The sequence below is a fragment of the Micropterus salmoides genome, unplaced genomic scaffold (genome assembly GCF_014851395.1).
Source record: "Micropterus salmoides isolate LMB-PRFRI ecotype aquatic unplaced genomic scaffold, ASM1485139v1 Ms_hic_scaffold_4, whole genome shotgun sequence".
Taxonomy (NCBI): Eukaryota; Metazoa; Chordata; class Actinopteri; order Centrarchiformes; family Centrarchidae; genus Micropterus; species Micropterus salmoides.
Genome location: NW_024043372.1, coordinates 24634891 through 24654451, shown reverse-complemented (window position 1 = coordinate 24654451; position 19561 = coordinate 24634891). Strand labels below are relative to the sequence as shown.

The 19561-nt window shown below is 40.9% G+C and overlaps 2 protein-coding genes across 3 annotated transcripts; both read left to right on the top strand.

Annotated features, from left to right (window-relative positions):
- On the top strand, positions 1-6816 carry prph (peripherin). The gene is made up of 9 exons (XM_038697935.1): positions 1-630; positions 2186-2246; positions 2784-2879; positions 3757-3918; positions 4008-4133; positions 4236-4456; positions 4899-4951; positions 5352-5419; positions 5558-6816. The coding sequence occupies exons 1-9, from the start codon at positions 2-4 to the stop codon at positions 5657-5659; spliced, it is 1518 nt and encodes a 505-aa protein (XP_038553863.1). The 5' UTR covers position 1; the 3' UTR covers positions 5660-6816.
- A 625-nt stretch (positions 6817-7441) lies between these two features.
- timeless (timeless circadian clock) lies at positions 7442-17123 on the top strand. Of its 2 annotated transcripts, none has more exons than XM_038697486.1 (30): positions 7442-7586; positions 8088-8199; positions 8356-8509; positions 8774-8888; positions 9039-9101; positions 9229-9330; positions 9447-9602; positions 9683-9816; positions 10210-10297; positions 10420-10596; positions 11033-11250; positions 11336-11439; positions 11608-11777; positions 11868-11993; positions 12157-12308; positions 12398-12495; positions 12578-12698; positions 12784-12985; positions 13099-13238; positions 13411-13490; positions 13575-13698; positions 13826-13908; positions 14114-14268; positions 14454-14670; positions 14939-15007; positions 15102-15220; positions 15416-15674; positions 16124-16175; positions 16289-16359; positions 16565-17123. In XM_038697486.1, the coding sequence occupies exons 2-30, from the start codon at positions 8118-8120 to the stop codon at positions 16693-16695; spliced, it is 3762 nt and encodes a 1253-aa protein (XP_038553414.1). In that variant the 5' UTR covers positions 7442-7586; positions 8088-8117; the 3' UTR covers positions 16696-17123. The 2 variants fall into 2 exon arrangements, with proteins under 2 accessions (XP_038553414.1, XP_038553415.1); XM_038697487.1 differs by having other exon boundaries at positions 7453-7586; positions 8069-8199.
- The last annotated feature ends 2438 nt before the right edge of the window (positions 17124-19561 follow it).

The following is a 19561-nucleotide window of genomic DNA, read 5'->3' as shown; positions in this document are numbered from 1 at the left end:
GATGTCCTGTTGCCTCACGAGCATCTCCAAGCCTCCAGCTCTCTATATTTCCACAGCGACAGAGAACAGAATAAAACCAACCATGAGCCACTCTTCAATGCATACCTCCACTTCCTACAGGCGCACCTTTGGAAGCCCTCACCCCATCTCCATGTCTTCTTACTCCCCTGTGTCCTCCCGTATGCCCGTTTCTGGGGTGCGGTATATGCGATCAGCGTCACCAGCGGTGATGTCCCGCTCCACCACCTACCACCAACAGCGTTCCCGCCCCAGCGCCCAGGCTCCTCGCCTCTCCTATGACAAGGTGGACTTCACCCTAGCTGAAGCCATCAACCAGGAGTTCCTAACCACCCGCAGCAACGAGAAGGCTGAGCTGCAGGATCTCAACGACCGCTTTGCCAGCTTCATCGAGAAGGTGCGCTACCTGGAGCAGCAGAATGGTGCATTGCAGCAGGAGCTCAACCAGTACAAGGGCCAGCAGCAGCATGGTCAGCCCAACCGCGCCACTGACCTCTTCCAGGAGGAGCTGAGGGAGCTGCGGCGCCAAATGGATGCCATCGGAAAGGAGAGGGACCAGTACCAACTGGAGAGGGACAACCTGGCTGAGGACCTGGTCCTGCTCAAGCAGAGGTTGGTACCAACAAGATAATAAAGAAAAGTATTAATTAAGATCAATAGATAGTCAACAGTTTTCTCTCCTCTTCATGCCAATATTTCACTGTTTTGAGTTTGTCAGTCATATACATTGAGCCATGGGTGTGGGCTACTGCGCTTACTGCCAATCCCGCTACCACATCATTCAATGACACTGTTGTAATATACTGCACGTGGTCCACTTTGTGTACAGATAAGGTAGAGAGTCCCTGGGCGTTTACCACTTGAGTCCAGTAATGATGGTGGAGTAGGGCGTGGCACATCAGCAGACTGAACAGAGCGGCAGCATATACAGGACACTGCACTGCATCTTGCGCATGAGACTGTTTCTATGTATGAGTGTATATGTTTATTGAATGCCTTGTGTACTGGCAGGATTCAACACAAAATGAGAAGAGCATCACCAGCCTGATGAAACTATGACACATCAGTACTAGATGCCAAACTAGACATGGAAGTGTTTGGTGATGAATCATTCCCTTAAATAACGCTCACTTAATAACTTTTAGAAACATGCATAATTACCTATGAACACATTGAGATGTGAGGAGAGAGGAGGAGGATGGATGGGCCAGACACAGGGTGGGGCCGGCGGGAGGGGAGAGCGGGAGAGGAAATGGGAGCAGAGGAAGAGAGGTAGGATATCAGGCGTGGCGAGAATAGCGTCAGGAAAAATCAATGTGACTCAATGACTCCATTAGGTGTGTTTTCAGTGTCCCTCTGTGCTGATGGGATGGTGCCAGAGACCCCATTAGGACAAAAGGACCCCTGTAACACAACATGAATTAAAGATGAGGAAGCAGGGCCCACTGTGTGATGCTTTCCCCACTAATCTACTTTGTGTCCGGATATGACTTCTGTCTGACTAGACACATGGAGCTGAATTCAACTGCAGATCCAGACATCAACCGCACAGACAATGTATTGGTATAATTTGTGATGACTCATGAATTGTGACTGAGTTTGCTAGACCATTTCCATTTTTGCAGAAGCACCAAGTGATATTCTGGCTGAAGACAGGCCACAAATGTCTGTGTTTGCCAAAGCAAATCCCACATGCTTCAGATTATATATCGCTACCCCATAAACGTCACTCTTATCATCTGTACTCCACCATTTTTGTCCCTTCACTATATACTAGCCAATATTAAAATGCCTCATTTAAAATCTTTAAATTGATGGGAAGAGTGTGTACATAACCTTATTGAGCTTATTGAGTGTGTGCAGATGACCTTATTGAACTACAGAGAAAACACATTAGTTAAAAGGAGCTTCAGATCCCACTGGGTGCACTCCTGAACCCTTTTTACAGGACAGTGAAATGACAAATTGATCCAGAAAGCTTTTTGCCAGCTGATGCCCTGCTGCAAACTTAGACAGAAAAGCTGTTCTTGGGTAAATGCATCAGGTTCTTCTCACTCCTCTTTTTGTAAAAAAAAAAAAAAGAAACAAAAGAAAAGCACACACACATAGAGCTTGAAGGAAATCTGAACACTGTTTGAAATATTTTATCTCACTTTTTGTCCTCAAGGTTGGAGGAAGAAGCCCAGAAGCGGGCAGACGCTGAGAATAATCTGGTTGCCTTCCGCAAGGTAAACACTCAGCTCACTGGACCGTGATTACCATATTGATAACAGTGTCCTCAGATAATAGGTCAAAATGGAAAGCTTTGTTCCGTCCCCACACACATCCACAATAGTGTCTAAGTAATATGACTGGGCAGATTTCTAAAATGTCATTGATCTAGAGTACTAGACAGGATAGAGACTTTTCTATTAAAATATTTCCCCCCAAGGCTGCAAATGATTTATACGAGTGAACAATTACAAATCAAATGTATTCTGTTGTTGACTGTTATTGGCTTTCCCTCCTTCAAAAGAAATCCTTGTAAATTATATCCTGGAGTTTATACTTTTTATATACAAAGTCTATCCTTTACGTTATAACTTGAAAATATTTCTTTGCACTAAAGGAAACTTGTAATGACATTTTTACGGCCTCAAAATGAGTCGTTATCTAACATACTCTCATAATGATTTCAGCGCATGAAATATTATCTTTAAAAAGTAAGTTTATGATGCAGAGGTGTTTAAGGTAGCAACATAAACTCTGTTTCATATAAAAACTAGGATGTGGACGATGCCACATTGTCCCGTCTGGAGCTGGAGAGGAAGATTGAATCTCTGATGGATGAGATTGAATTCCTTAAGAAGCTCCATGATGAGGTAAGTGACGCTACCTCCTCTGCACTTTTCTGCTGTGCTCGTATATATGGAAAAGTCCTTTCTTTCTGTAGTCACCTATCACAATGTTGTGCAGGGACCTGTAATGGTAATACTCAACTTTGGCATGCACATTTTTCCCAAATGATTGTGGTAAACTAGTAATTAACTGATTGATTTTCCTGCAATGAGATCATCCCAGTGTTTAGTTGACCAACAGTGCAAGAGATGTGCTGAACTAACAAACTTCAATTGATTATCTACAGCTGATTTAAATAAACACATTATTTTATTTTATTTTTATAAAAAATTAAATGTGATTTAAATAAACACATTATTGTATTTTATTTTTATTATTGATTTAAATTATTTTATATGTAACTAGTTAATTTAGTTTTTTATATTAAATGAGTGGATGGACACCACTAGCACTTCGACAGCCTTTGACAGTTGAGCAACATGTAGAGAGCAAACACTAAAAAGGTGTCAGTTCAGATTTGTTTTGAGCATATGGGACATTAGTCTGCATTTGAAGTTGTCAATATCTGATGTGAAGATCTGTACTGGGAGCACAGGTGGCTATGTCTGCAAGGCAAGCAGTTGCTGAGGAAAATAAAAGATTATTTGAAGGTGTCATCTACATAGAAGAAGGATGAATTTCGATGTTAAGTGATTACAACAAGAGATCTTTGTGTAAAAAAAGAGTAGGGGTCCTGAAACTGAACCTCGGAAGATACTGTTGGTGAGATGCACAGGTCTCCGAAATAAATGTTACTCTTTGTGTATAAATTGTTGGCAAGCTTTTGATATATATAGTTTTGTGTTTCTGACAATATTTTAGACCATTTTTGACTATTTTTCTAAATATTGGTATTATCAGGAAATCCAGGATGTACAAGTGAGTGTCCAGACCCAGCAGTTGAAGATGGAGGTGGACAGCTCCAGGCCCGACCTAACTGGTGCTCTGAAGGAGATCAGGGCCCAGTATGAGACCATCGCCCTAAAGAACATGCAGGAATCTGAGGACTGGTACAAGTCCAAGGTAGGCAGACCGAAACAATGACAGCCACACATGAACGTACAAACACATACAGTATTCATTCTTCTGTGCTTCCCCTTTTATTCCTGCAGTTTGCCGATTTGACTGAGTCTGCAAAGCGCAACACTGATTCTCTGAGGCAGGCCAAGCAGGAGGCCAATGAGTCCAGGAGGCAGATTCAGTCTCTCAACTGTGAAGTTGATGCACTGAAGAATACGGTGAGGCCAAACACCACCTGTCCTTTGACTATATTTGTCTATAGTCTATCATTGTACACAGCACACCCTCTTATTAACTGTATATGCTACTGTGTTTTTCAGAATGAAGCTCTGCTGAGGCAGATGCGTGAAATGGAAGACCAGTTTGGCATTGAGATTGGCAACTACCAGGACAACATAGGCAGACTGGAGGATGAGATCCGCCACCTGAAGGATGAGATGGCTCGCCACCTTCGCGAGTACCAGGACCTGCTCAATGTCAAAATGGCTCTGGACATTGAGATTGCTACTTACCGTAAGCTGCTGGAGGGGGAGGAGAGCAGGTGAGGGAGAAAATACTGGGTCTCAGGTCCAAATCATTGCTGTTTTAATATGATTTGTTTTGTTTTTTTACTGTTGATTTCTCTCGATAAGATGTCAAAAGCTCACGTCATGTCAAGATGGGCAGCCTGTTGAATGTTTGTCACCTCACTGCTAAAATGTCCTAAACTCAATCCTAAACCCTTTCTGTGTGCAATTGATGTTAGTGTCCTCAAGATAATCTAGTTTTCTCACAAATTAAAAACAAATGCAAGACAGATGCATATAAATTGCTAATAGTAAACCTATTGTGAATTTTCTTGTGTTATAACTGACTTTCTGGATATTTAAGTTTTCATCTTACTAAATGTTACTGTTGTGTTTCTTATATGGTCTAGTCTTCAACCTGAGTAATTGATATGCAGGATTTGTTTATAACACCCAAATTTTACTTTCCCTGTTTAGGATTACCGTTCCCATCCTCAATTTTGGCATGAGCAATCACTTCAGTGAGCGAGGTAAGCAAATATACCAAATCTCTGGGATCACTTTTACCTTTCAATTATAGAGTTGTTAAATAGGAGGAGTCATTGGTTCGGGAAGTGGATTTCCCCATTCTGTATTCACATTACAAAATTTTCATAGAAAAACATAGAAATGCGGATCAATCGATCCAAGCCCTGAAATGCTCCAAATGGGAGTCAAGTTACACGATCTATGTGAAAAATCCATCAGATTCGTTTACTTCCAGAACCAGCAGTAACCAAAATAGCCCCTTCCACTTTCCTATCCAGCTTATTGCTGATTAATAACAACTCTTGATTATTCAACCTGTAAAGTGAATCTTACAAATCTCTATATTGTGAATGCAAATGTATCTGAAAAATCTCAGCAGCGCCTTAATCTGACTTTTCACAGACTATGAACAAGCTCCAGGCACTAAGAGGACTGTGGTGATAAAGACAGTTGAGACTAGAGATGGAGAGGTACATTGATCTATACAAATGTTACATGACAAATGTTACATAACTCACTAGCTAATTTGCATTAAGGACATTTTTAGGAATGTATTTACTTACACCATATGAATGGGAATTTCAACAAACCTGTTTCTTTTCCATCAGGTGGTGAAGGAATCCAGGAGGGAGAAGGAGAGAGACTCAAACCGCACTGATAGAAGCGACAAGGACGACAAGGACGACAAGGACGACAAGGACGAGGAGTAAATAAAAACTGATTAAAAAATGTGAAGACCACAGCCATGAGAAAAAAAAAACACATAAAAAAGGAAGAAAAACTCTGATCTATATAGTCCTCATTCCCACTAGTTATGTGTTTCATTGTCTAGCAGAGTCTCGCAGTAGGTGCAATGCTGAATGAATCCCTTTAGACCAGAGGTTTTCAAATTGGGGGCCGGGCCTCCCGAGGGGGGCTCCAAACTGTTTCAGGGGAGGCTCAGTGAATTGAAGTGAATGGTTATTACATTAACTATCAAAAAGAGATTAGACCTACATAGAATAGACTAAATGTGTGTGATTTGGTTAAAGAGATGGATCAGAGATAGTAGTTTTGGGGATTTTTACTGTTTTTCCCACTTTTCCATAGTCAGAAACCAATAAAGGCCTCAGGACAGACTTTTTAAAATTAATTTAGTGACTAAAGTTATGTCAGACCGTAATATTAGGCTATCTTGGCTCAATTGTTGAGGGTCTATAGGACTAACTAACATAATTATGATCCCATAGGAATCCATGAATTGAGCAAAACTAAGCAAGCAAACTAACAGAGGTGTGAAGGGGCTCCTTTTTCCAAGCTTGGTCTTATCCAGAGGCCCACAGTCTCAGACTTTGAAAACCCCTGCTTTAGACAGTGTCACTTTGGTGCTATTTCAGCTTCCCGATTTTTGCTAAACACTTGTGTCATCTGTAGGGCTAAGCAAAACCACTTTATTAACATACCACCTGAGGCCTTGATTTACAGTGCAATCCCGTGGAATTCTTAGACGACCACATGTTAGTAGCTGAGCATTAAACTACATACTAAAATAGGAAGTTTAAATGCAGACATGTAGTAGTTTGTGTCGTAGATAGGATGTACTAAAAAAACTTCAGACACTGCCCTTTGGTCAACACACCTTAGAAGACCGACTGAGAATAAGTTAACTTTTTTGCATTTGTTTTAGAAGCTTTGCTATCCTCTTATTGTGCAAACCAACAACTCACCAAAGACATGATAAACACGTTAGACACAGGAAATGTTGACACTGAAAATATGACAGTCACGAACTGAAAAGACTTTCGCTGAATGTGCTTTGCAATGCTGTGTGTATCTGGCACGATTGATGAATGAATATGTAAGTGCAAATAAACTTAATTGGAGCAAATCTGTGTTGTCTGTCCACAAAACTTCTTATGAATGTACCAAAAGATATTTTTACTAATTTCCTCTTTTGTATAAGCAGTGTTTTGTTGCATTCATGCCAAGGTCTCTAGTCTATAACCTGCACCATTTGTCCAAGAGCAACTTGTACTTGTAAAGCAACAGGTTTTAGAAACTAAGAGTGTTTCTTTGATGTTTCTTCTCACAATGTGAATGATGGAACTTGGTGAACACTCTACAGTGATAAAAGAAAAGTCAATAGAAAAAATTAGAAAAAAAGTACGAAGCTCAACTGACATATGCCAAGGAGGTTAATAAACAGCACCAAAGACACAGGAATATTTTTATGTTGCAGCAATATGACGCTCTCTTCCTTCAGCTGCCCTAAGTTCAACCTTCCAGGCGACACCTGGCTCAACCACTGCAAGTATATTTCGCTAAATTCTCAAAGTCTGGCACAGCCAAACGTTAATCATCCCAAACCCAAACTTACGTAATTTGCCTCAACCTGACACTGCCATTTAATTGATTTTGGTTAGTTTGTTTTTTGTCGGGTAGGTAAACCTTGGAGGGCGCTGCCTGAAATGCTCTACTCAGGGCATGGAGTTTGTCAGTGTGACGACATTCTACATCCGCTTCTTCTCGCTGGCTTGGCGCGAGACTTGTCCGACAGACAAGCAGGTTAAAACCGACTTTACTGGAAAGGCTCCTAACTTTATACGCCACAGGCTGCTGAACACGACACCTGCAGAGTAGCTTCATTTGAGCGATTCGGTGAGATAGTCCGTGTTGTCTTTCTTCCTCTGAACCAAGACTCGTTTCAGATGTTGTTAGTAAACTGAAGCTAACTGCCCCGGCTACATAACATTAGCGATATGTGGACCTCCTATGTGTTTTGATTAACGTTAGATACAGTAGCTAATATAAACCCAGGGATAGTTTTATAATATATATATTTTATAACCTTATAATAACAGTAAATCATTTTAAATTTGATATTGCTAAAAAATGTTTGTATGGCATGTTGGATAACTGACTTGAGCTATAACGCTAACCCAAGTTTGGGATCTTCAAGTGAACGCCAGGTCAACATGTTTATCTGCTTCTAAGTTTACACATCATGTGCAGGTTCACGCCCATTAACAAATATTAGTTAGAGTTGATCTGGTCCTTCAAGAATAGCACACAAAATCTGAAGTAACTACGTAGTAAACACAACTTGATGCATTGGTCTTGTGTCCTGTATGGCTGATCAGACTGAACCTTCACCTGCAGGCTGTCTGATGGTGTGTGGACTCACTCAGAATGAATTGCGAGCTTTTGGCAACGTGCAGTGCTCTTGGCTATCTGGAGGGAGAGACCTATCACAAGGAAGCTGATTGCTTAGGTGAGTGGCTTTTATATATTTGTGTACATATTTTTTATTATAATGAACAAAAGATTTCCCCTGCATCATTAGAGGGATGGGGAGTATATATAGGTTACACATTAAGAACAGGAAAACATTTGCTCTTACCCTCCTCAAACTGTCTTTGTGTTGCAGAGAGTGTGAAAGACTTAATCAGGTATTTACGCCATGAGGATGACACCCGTGATGTCCGCCAGCAGCTGGGTGCAGGTCAGATTGTACAGAATGACCTTCTCCCTATTATCATTCAACATGGACAAGACAAGGCCTTATTTGATGCCTGCATCAGGTATAAACCCTAACATGAAACTTCTCTCGAACTTGAAATGTATGCTTATAAATATATATAACATGGGCAGGACAAACTATCAAAATGTTTATATATCCTGATGTGTTTTTTAAAGTAGATTATTGATACACAAAAGGCAATATTATACTGTAGTATTGTAATACTGGTACCTGGTATTATTTTGTCTATATATAGAAATGTGTTATTTTAGCTGTAGAAGTTGGTGAATAGGAAAAACTGTTGCTCCTCTTTGCTTTTTCTCAGGCTCATGGTCAACCTCACTCAGCCTGCCATGCTTTGCTTTGGTAAAGTCCCTGATGACCCGGTGTTCAGACATCACTTCTTGCAAGTGACATCCCATTTACAAGCTTATAAAGAGGTACCATATTCTCAGTATAACAATACCATATGTAATAATATTAGTACAGTGAATATTGGTGGACAAGTTCTGCCATTACTATAACTAGTTTAAATAGTACTGCATTGTGTAATAATGAGCACTTTTTGTGTCCTCTACTTCCATTTTAAGGCATTTGCCAGTGAGAGAGTGTTTGGCATTTTAAGTGAGATATTATACAACCTTCTACAACTGGTGAGTGTTTCACTGGTAAAACAAAACATTACTTTCACCTCACCTGTTTCCTACCTTATGTCAGTGAAATGTTTCATCTGTGCGTTTGTGCTTTTGTCTGTCCTTCCTCACCGTCTTGTCTTTTCAGGACTGGGAGCAGAGACAGGAGGAGGATAACCTGCTGATAGAGAGGATCCTGCTTCTGGTCAGGAATGTGCTTCATGTACCCGCAGACCCCTGTGAAGAGAAGGTCTGGCTTTAAAATGAATGCCAATGTGTCTTTATTAGACTTGTCAGAAAGGCAAGTTATTTCCCTTACCCTTCATCTCACCTGTACTTCTTCCCCAATCTCTGTCCCTCCTGTAGAAAGTGGACGATGATGCCAGCATCCATGATCGGCTGCTGTGGGCCATTCACATGAGCGGTTTCGATGACCTGGTCAAGTTTCTGGCGTCGGCCCAGAGTGAGCAGCAGTGGAGTATGCATGTGTTGGAAATAATCTCCCTCATGTTCAGAGACCAGGTAAGACTGAAGAATCCCTCGGTGGTACACGTATGGACCTCCAGCTGTTCTGTTTTTGAGCTGTTCTCCTTTCTTTACAGACACCAGAAACTTTGGTCAGCGCCGGTCACGCTCGTTCAGCAGAAGAGAAGCAGAGGGATTCTCAGGAGCTGGAGGCGCTGAGGCAGAAGGAGCATGCAGAGAAACGTTCCCGCACATTACAACGAGGAACTAGGTACAATCAAGCTGATATACAGCCAGCATTTGTAAAACGGCCTTGCAATCATACTGCTAAATACATTTCCTTACTGTGCCTTCACAACACAAACAAGTATTTGCCTGCTAGGGAGGACAGATCTTATTTCAGTCATAAAAGGGTTGTAATTTCAACCTCTGAACACCTCAATCTGAATTACATGAGTGACTTGTTCAGTCACAAGAGTCAGTCAAGAGATGAATGAATCTTTGCCTAAAAAATGTCACGTAAAAACCCCTGCATGTTATTTACAGATGACTTTAGTTTGTGTTAGATATATAGTGACTCCTTAACCTGTATATGGCTAGTTTGACGAACTGGACTGTGTGTGTGTGTGTGTGTGTGTGTGTGTGTGTGATGTATTTCTTTCAGACACTCTCGCTTCGGCGGGTCTTATGTTGTTCAAGGCCTTAAGTCGATTGGGGACAAAGATGTGATCTATCACAGAAATGTTCATAATGTGAGTAGTAAACTCCTGCAGCTCATCTGTGATGCAAAGCAGCCTTGTTTTAGGTGTGGTGATCCTTGCAAAAGAATGGAATAATTGACAATATCTCTGGGGAATTTTTGTCTTTTTTTTAGTTCAAAAATTATACTCATGACATAGGCAAAGCAGTGAGACGTGTTCCTAAGAGGAATCGACAGGCTCAGGAATGTAAGGACAAACGCCGTTCAGCCTTAAATGTTCGACTCTTCCTGCGAGAGTTTTGTGTGGACTTCCTGGAGAACTGCTACAATCGCCTCATGTACCTTGTCAAGGTCAGCCGCTGTAACATTAATGACTTATTTTTTGTATCATAGACTGACAGAGGCAATAAAATGTGTTTTTAAATATATGTGTTTTATAATGAGCTTTGTCGAAGGAGAATTTCTGTCACTGCTTTGGCACAGTCTCTCTCTCTTTCTCTCTCTCTCTTTCTCTCTCTCTCATATATATATATATATATATATATATATATATATATATATATATATATATATATATATATATATATATATATATATATATATATATATATATATATATATATATATATATATATTAAGAATAAGAAGGGTAAAGTTAAACAAACTTTACAAGACGCTCTGGGGGATGCACTGAAAGAGTTAAAATACTTATTTTATTATTAAATTACTTTACATAAAAATCATTTTACAGTATTCATCAATTTCTATATCCATGTCTCCTCTACAGGAAAGTCTAATTCGAGAGCAAACTCAGCAACATGACGAGACGTACTACCTCTGGGCGCTCAGCTTTTTCATGGCCTTCAACCGTGGCAACGGTTTCCGTGCTGACTTGGTTTCTGAGACCATGTCCATCCGGGCTTTCCATTTTATTGAGCGCAAGATCACCGACTACTATGAGATGATGCTCACGGACCGCAAAGAGGCCACGTCCTGGTCGCGCAGGTAAGAAGGACATTAGGAATCTGGTTAATAGACAAATGTCACATCGGTGCGTTGGTCCCAGACTGATATCACTTGTCCTTTCTAGGATGCACCTAGCACTAAAGGCCTATCAGGAACTGCTGCTGACTATAAACGAGATGGACCGCTCACAGGATGACAGCATCCTTCAAAGTTCCAATGTTATTAAAAGTAAGATGCCAACAGCTCAGAGTACTTTATTAAGTGAATTTGATAATATGTGGATATGCTACTAAGACAATATTGAGTTTAAAATCTTGTTTTAAGCCTGAAAAATAAAAAAATGTTTGTATGTAATTGTAGTGCCAGTTGCCTCATCTATTTACCTTTCCTTTATAGGTAACATATTTTACCTGATGGAATACAGAGAGATTTTCCTGACCTTGCTGAGGAAGTATGATGAAACCAGACAGCCCCACTCTTACCTCAAAGACCTGGTGGAGTCAACCCATCTCTTCTTGCGCATGTTGGAACGCTTCTGCAAGGGTCGCAGAAGCTTAATGGTTCAGGTAAGTTATTGAGTTAAATGTATATTGTGTGAATTCTTGCTAATAAATACCTGCTTAAAATATTAATGTCTAGCTCCGTTACCTCCACAGAAGAAGAAGGTGAGGCGGAAAAAGTCTCGAGGTGGAAAAAAGCCGTCAGCCGCAGAAACAAGCCCAGAAGCCCTGACGGAGATCTGGAAGGTAGTAGAGGAAGAACTAAAGGCGACAGGGTTTCAGGTCAGTGTGAGACCTCAAGGGGGGAGCAGAGAGCGTTTATTGTCAGAAGGCAGAGTCTTCACTTTTCAAAGAGCCTCTCTAAAGTTGCACAGTAAGGATACTCTCTAAGGATGCTCCCTAATTTACAAAAACTAAAACCCACCTCTCTGTCTTCTGTGTGCAGTTGTCAGAGTCTTTAACTGAAAGCATTGTGCCTTTTGATGCCACTTCTGAAACTCCACTTGAGGAGCAGCGGACTGAGGCCATGGTGCGGGTTCAGGATGCCCTGCTGGTCCGACTGGGACCAGAAGCACTGGCGCTGCTGCGTGCTGCCAGGTCAGCCATACTCGACACGCCATTAACCCCTGTGCCTAATCACACAAGTTTAGGTATTAAAGGATTGACCATCTTCTTGTCGTACTCAGGGAGGTGTGGCCAGAGGGAGATGTGTTTGGTTCAGCTGATGTGGAACCTGAAGAGGAACTGGAACTCCTTAAGCAGATCCTGCATGCCAACCTGCCAAGTAAGTTTTAAAAATGCATATTTACGTGACCCTTTGTATCACAGCATCTGTGCAGCATTCAAACCTTGCATTTTAATTTTAGGGTCATCTGCTCCTGAGCCTGTGGTAGAGGAGGAGGATTTTGCAGCTGAGTTAGAAGAGGAAGAGTTTGAGTCCGTCCAGATTTCTGAAAAAGAGTTCAACTTTCTAGACTTCATCAAGAGGTGAGGAAAGGAGTTAATCACTGCCAAATAGTACTTTTGTGACCTTCTTGATGGGGCACCTTACCCTCCTCTTAACCCCTCACAGGTTTGCCAACCCCGGTATTGTGCGTCCATACCTCCTCTTATTAAAATCGTATTCGAAAAACACACCTCACACAAATCACTGCATCGCTCGAATGCTGCACCGCTTAGCTGTCGACCTCAAAATGGATGCCCTGCTTTTCCAGCTATCAATGTTCAACCTTTTCAACAAGATCCTGAGTGACCCCGCCGCAGCCGCTTACAAGGTACAGCAATGACATGAGAAAAAACATTGCTCCGTGTTAATAGCCAGCTATTGGTGATATAAGGTCAGCTGTAGATTGAACACAAGAGCTTATGTTGATTCTACCCTTCACAGGAACTGGTGACCTTTGCCAAGTATGTGCTGAACCGTTTCTTTTCACTGGCAGCAGAAAACAGCAAGGCATATGTTGAACTGCTGTTCTGGAAAAACGTAGGGTCTGTACGTGAGATGACTGAAGGCTACAGCAAAGACGGGTTGGTGCTCTCTTTTTTGTTTTTTTCTCTCTCTAGTTTTTGTTTACCATCACGCGTCATGTTAACATGACAGTTACAGGTTGAAGATTGTCATTATAAAACAAATGGCATTTACATTAATTGCAAATGAGCCTTGGCTTCTGCAAGTTGAAATATTGCATCTCGTTGTCAGAGGGGGAAAGAAACCAACATGGACTGAAGAGGAGGAAGAAGAGCTGCGCAAGCTGTACGAGGAGCACCGTCATTCTGAAGGTCTGCTTTGTTTTTGTTTGTTGCAGTTCCACACTATTGACTCAGGTCTAGATGCGTTCATTGACTGTTGGTTTTTGTGTTTAGAACCAGACATAGTGGAGGCTCTGTTGCCACTACTCAGCAACAACACTCGCACTCGACGCCAGGTAGTGACGCAGCTGGTGCATATGGGTCTGGTGGACAATGCTAAGGAACTGAAGAAACAGAAGTATGTTTTCCAGACAGGATGAGTGATTATATTAATGTTAATATACTGAGGAATATATTGCAGAATGGCTCTATACACTGCAAACCCACTTGTTAAAGGGCGCTTTTATTTTGTTTTTCTTTTACAGGAAAGGTACCCAGATTGTTCTTTGGACTGAGGAGCAGGAGGGGGAGCTGGAGATGCTCTATGAGGAGTACAAAGACTCTGACGGTACCGGACGATCGATCGATCGATAGATAGATAGATAGAAAGAAACTTAATTTATCCCATGGGAAACTGTGCAAATTTTATCGTTGTGCAGTGCATTACAGGAAAATTAAGTAGCCTTTCAATCTACGTCTGTTCTCAGTTCCAGGCCTTGTACAGCTGTAGTCTCAAGAACACTTTGTTAGTGATCATAACTGTATTTTCACAGATGTGCTGGGTAATATCCTGAAAAAGCTCACAGCCAAGCGCTCCCGTGCACGTGTGGTGGACAAGCTGCTCAGTATGGGCTTGGTGTCCGAGAGACGAGAACTTTATAAGAAGAGGAGTCGCAGTGCTCAAGGGAAGAGCTCTGGAAAAGGAATGGTAAAGTTCATTTAGACGTATCTGATCCATGTTGTTATTCTAAAAGATCAATCGTGCATTTAATACAAAAATAAGTATATATCAAAAAAACCATGTAATATACACATGTTGGGCATAGTACAACGTAATAAATTATATTTCAAGAAATGGTGCTTCGACAATAAAGGTCACTCTTTCTGCCACAGACTGAAGAAGAGTTCCTGGAAGGACTAACACAAGATTTCCCTGATGATCCTGTGGACAGAGACGATGAAGATGATGATGGGTCTGAAGAGAGTGAGGAAGAAGAAGAGCAAGAAAGAGGACTATCACAAAATGGAGGAAGGAGGAGCCAAAGCCTGCACTTCCCAGCAGAGAGGAGAGAGGATGTAGTCTCCATGGTGTATGCTGTACAACAGGAAGGTGAGACAAAGGCCAAAAGGCACTTTGTGCTCTGTGCTTTCTTTAGTTGGGTGGAGATGGAAGATGGTGAAATGTGAAATATTTAAATAATATCCGAGTCTTATTGTTAAATAAGAACAAAGAAATGTACAATAAATGTGTTGTATGTGTAAAGATGCTTGTGGTATGTGTGTTAATTCCTTGTATCTTTAAGATTACAAGAATAAAATATTCTTCCAAGATGTACTCATAAGATTGGTTTCATGCTGTTGTGTTTTTTTTATAACAGGCATGTCTGGACCCCTGTTGTGGCTTCAGAAGTGCCTGAACAGAACAGCAGAGGACCGTGAAGAAGATGGTAAGAGCAACTGTCAAAAGTATCCAAACATTAGCATGTTATGTGATCAGTGCTGTTTGGTCTGTTAATAAAATACTTGTGGTTCTTTCACCAGGTTTGTCCCAGCCTGTGCCACTTGTTCCTCTGTCAGAGGCAGATGAAGACGCCATGGAGAACAAGAGCTTCCGCAAGCTGTTGCGCAAACTGGGAATAAGACCACCTGCAAATGAACAGGTATGTTTTTGTTTTGTTTTCTGATTAGAGTCCCGTGATATGGTCTTTGTGCTTTCATTTGAGACTGTTTTGGAGGTGCAATTTTGATTGCAAAATTAATTCTTATTAATGTATTTTTATAAAAACACCTGATGGTAGAATGCTATTACAGCTGATACTTTATATTAATTTGATTTTTCACTGTTCCGTTACCAGGAGAGATTTTGGAGGATCCCAGCGAAGATCACTACATCCCAGCTCCGGAGTGCAGCTGCAGCTCTTAGTCCAACAGAGGAAGCTGCAGCTCTTAGTCCAACAGAGGAAGAACCTAAAGGAGGCGAGGAACAAGACGGCTCCAAGAGTCCAACTGGAGAATCCCAGGAAGAGGAGGAAATCTCAGGTGAACAGAGAGCTCAGGCTCTGAGAGCTCTGCTGCTCACACGCAAGAGGAAACACCACACCTCGAAGCATACCGGTATGTGTCTCTCAGCTGACAGAAGTTAATTACAGCTTTTTCACGTTGGTACGCGTTGAGTTACATGGTGCTTGCCTCTTTAATAGTATGCTTTGGCTAATCTAGCAGCCAAGAACACGGTATTGAATATTTTTAAATGTAAAAATTCTTTATGCTTCAGTTTCCTGAGAATATAACATTCATTGTAAAGAATATTTTACCTTTGTTGTGCATCTCACTCGACATAACTCATATTCCCACAAGGTTAAAAACGGAAAGTGAAAATCAGATGTACTAATAACATACCTCTGGTCAGTTTAAAACTGCAAGATGGGAAGCATCAGCAAAACTGCCACTGTTCACTTTTTAGGTGTAAAACATTAAGGATGCAGCATTTTACACCAGTTGAAATCTGCTGCTAATCAAAGATGAGTCAGATGACTTTATATTTACTTTTTTGTTGTTTTTAGTGCCCGTGTCAAATTTCACCCCTAATGAGGATACAGACAGAACAACTGAGAGGTGAGGCATCGCCCTATGTTTTTGTTGATCTGTTAAGCCAAACCACAGCTGAGAAAGTTCTATTTTTAAACTAATTCTTAATTTAACTCTGCCTCCACTCCTGTTCACATCAGGTCCCAAGAGAAGACCTCAACTAAAAGAAGCAGAAGAAGTGTGCTGGACGATGATGACCATGAGGAGAATGGTATTTTACTGTAACCAAATTAGTGTTTTAATGTGTTAGTTTAATAACTAGGCATGCAGCCAGAAATCTGGTACAACAGAAGGTTAAAAGTAGGTTTAGTTTTCCCTTCTTATTTCATGCTAAGCTTAACAACAGCTCTGACAGTGGTGATTTTGAAGCGTGACTGAACAGCAGCATTTTGGCTCACACATTACTGTCTTTACAGAGGACGACTCCACCACTGCATTGCATATGGACACCAATGGTGATGCAGATTCAGACACGGAGGACATCTCTGCTCCTGTGAAGCGTAGACGGAAGATGGTCTTAATTGATGAAGAGGAAGATGAGGATTAGAGACTCTCTTTAATGGACTGTAAAAACTGCAGACAGGGGAGACATTAAAATCCCTTACTTTGCTCAGAGGTGGATGCAGAGGGCCCTCTTGGGGGCTGCAGTGCAAACAGGGGAAACTCTATTAATGGAATACCAAACAACCCAAAGAAATAGACCCTTAGACCTGCCCCTCTGGATCCAGGGATCCTGTTAAGCAATTAAATTTAGTCATTGGTGCCTTTATGTTGTTATGATATATAAGTTCTGTCAGCCTTCTATTTTGTTAGTCATTCTTTTTCTCCCCAGCATTCGCAGCACGGACGTCATACAGATTTTGCTGTCCTAGAAAGTTACATGACTTTGTTTATAACTCAATAATTTCATCTTTGATCTGAAATCTTTACGTTTTTATATCTCATTGTTTTGATAAAATTGCATCCATACAAATACTTCTCGAATAATGACTTTTGATTTTAGAGTAGACTACTTAATAAAAAAAAAAAGCACTGTTTTCAAAAAAGTGGCTCACTGCTGGATTTTGCTTTGTGACTTTGTTGCACTGCATCGTTTTCAACACTAGAGGGTTACATGCACAGCTCTTCAGAAACCTAAGGCTGATGTCACAGGCACAGGTCTATTTATTTGAATATGTACAATATCTCATTTGAACTATGGAATATATTTTATATCCCTTAAAATGGAGTTTTTGAACAAAACGTTAATTAGCATTGTACCTCAGTAGTGACTGAGGAGCAGTTCAGTGAAAACGGGGACTGATTGAAATCTGATTCTGTACATATTTGTCTTATAAATGACATGAACTAATGTTTTTAGATTGAGCTCCCTTGAACATGGGGATCCTGTGCATGTCTGCAGTCACTGCCTATCCATGTTTTGCAGCTGTTGCGAAGGTGGTCTCTTGTCCTTACATCTGGACCATGTTAGTAACTTCCTGTCACAGTATCTGCTCTGCCCCCATCCCACAGGGCCAGAAGCAGACCTGACAATCCACAGAAACTGCTGTGAGCTATGCATGTGAGCACAGTGGTGGGTCGTTCAGAGGTATACACTTCCTCTGCACATAGATATGTCTCCATGTGTTAACCTAAACCAGGCTTGGGCAGTCTGTAGGTTTAATATAGAGGGGCGACTCATTGTTTTGTAAACCAGAACATAAAAGCAAATGCCTGGAGCCTGTATGTTAGTAACATATGCATTATACAGTCATTAAATCATGCAAACTCTCCTTTTGTTAGTGAAAATGAACACCTGATTTTTCATTTAAAAGCTGCAGAAGTGTTTGAGTTGACACATTTTATTCCTTGAGTTTTAACACACACACACACACACACATATTACTCAGTTTGAATGTGTGGGATTTTTTGAAATTCATAAGAAAAGAAACTCAGCCACAGACAGAACTGCAAAGGTTGTAAAAGGCCTGTGTAGTGTTTCTCCTGCTGTACGTCCCTTTGGGGCACAGACTGGTGCTTATGTAAATTCTCAGTGAAATGTACTTGTCTGCTGAGTTTGTCAGGGCTGGAAACAAACAACCTGATTTGTTTGTGGCATAATTTCTTTTTCCTAGAACTCGCTTGGATTGGAAGTGAGGTTTATGTCGCAACACAACAAGAGGCACATAGCTTTTAAAATGCCACCATCTAGTTTTGTGTGTGTCAGCTAGTCCATATGGGAGTATTTGAAATTTCCTTTCCCTTTGCTTTGTTTGCTTTTGTGTATTTATGGATTACACAGACCAGTCGTGATTCATACCTTTCGGAGATGAAGAGGTTGTAATGGAAAGGAGAGACTTTACTTAGACTTTACTTACTTTTCCAATAGAAGAGCATGAAAAATGAGTGTGGGGCTTGTCAACAATGACATCATTGCTTCACTATGGCAAGAGCAGAAGAATGTGCAATTGATCAACTATTTATGTTCTCGGCAATATAGCCAAACATTTGTCTGTTGCTAAATCCTCTTGGAAATGCAGTGAAAGGGGGTGATGTAGAATAATGTGCCAATAAATTATCAATCAACTGGGCAAACAACTGTGGAATTTATAAGCCACGTCACAGTAATACTCTGTACACATAGACATTTTTTTCCTGAGGAAAAGAAGCTGCCTAAAAATGATGCAAACCTTGATATAGGGTGCTGATCTCCTCAGGCCACACCTTCCCTCATTATACAAATACACCTGATATGCATAAATCCAATAAGCATTCAACTTTCTACAGCTTGGAGTTAGAAAGTATGCATAAAAATGATGATATAGTCAAAATACTCACTTGCTTAATAATTGTGCACACAGTGTGATCTGCTCAGTCCAGTCAAACCTGACAAACCAGATCATAAAATGACCTTCATAGACTGTGAAGTGGTAAGTAATGAACACCTGTGGGTGTAGTTAGTTGTTTAAATTGGCCGTGGCTAAAAATAAATAAGACCCTGTCCTTGTCTCACACACACAACCACCCTCCGGTAGACCCTGCGGTGAGAATGGAGTGCTCCTACAGTCTCAGCACTCGCAGCTGTAGCTCATTCCCTCTGCAAGTACCAGCACACTCCACAGGGTCCTGTGTCACCAGTTGTTACTCTCTGGGCACCAACCCCAAATTCCCAACCTGCCTCAGTGTGTAGCTATGAATACAAAAGCAGAACAGAATAAAATATATACAACTTGTCTGCCTTTACATTCAAACACTGGTCACAGTCGTAACTCTGTGGAGCTCATTATAGGCATTTAAGACAGTTTTATATGTTAAGTCATGTCTGTATCACTTTCTAAAGAGGCACCCTTTAAAAGGGTTTAGAATTTGTAACAAATGTATAAATGGTTAAATAAGTTAATTACTAATATGGGTCACAGGTCTCTCACTTTCTA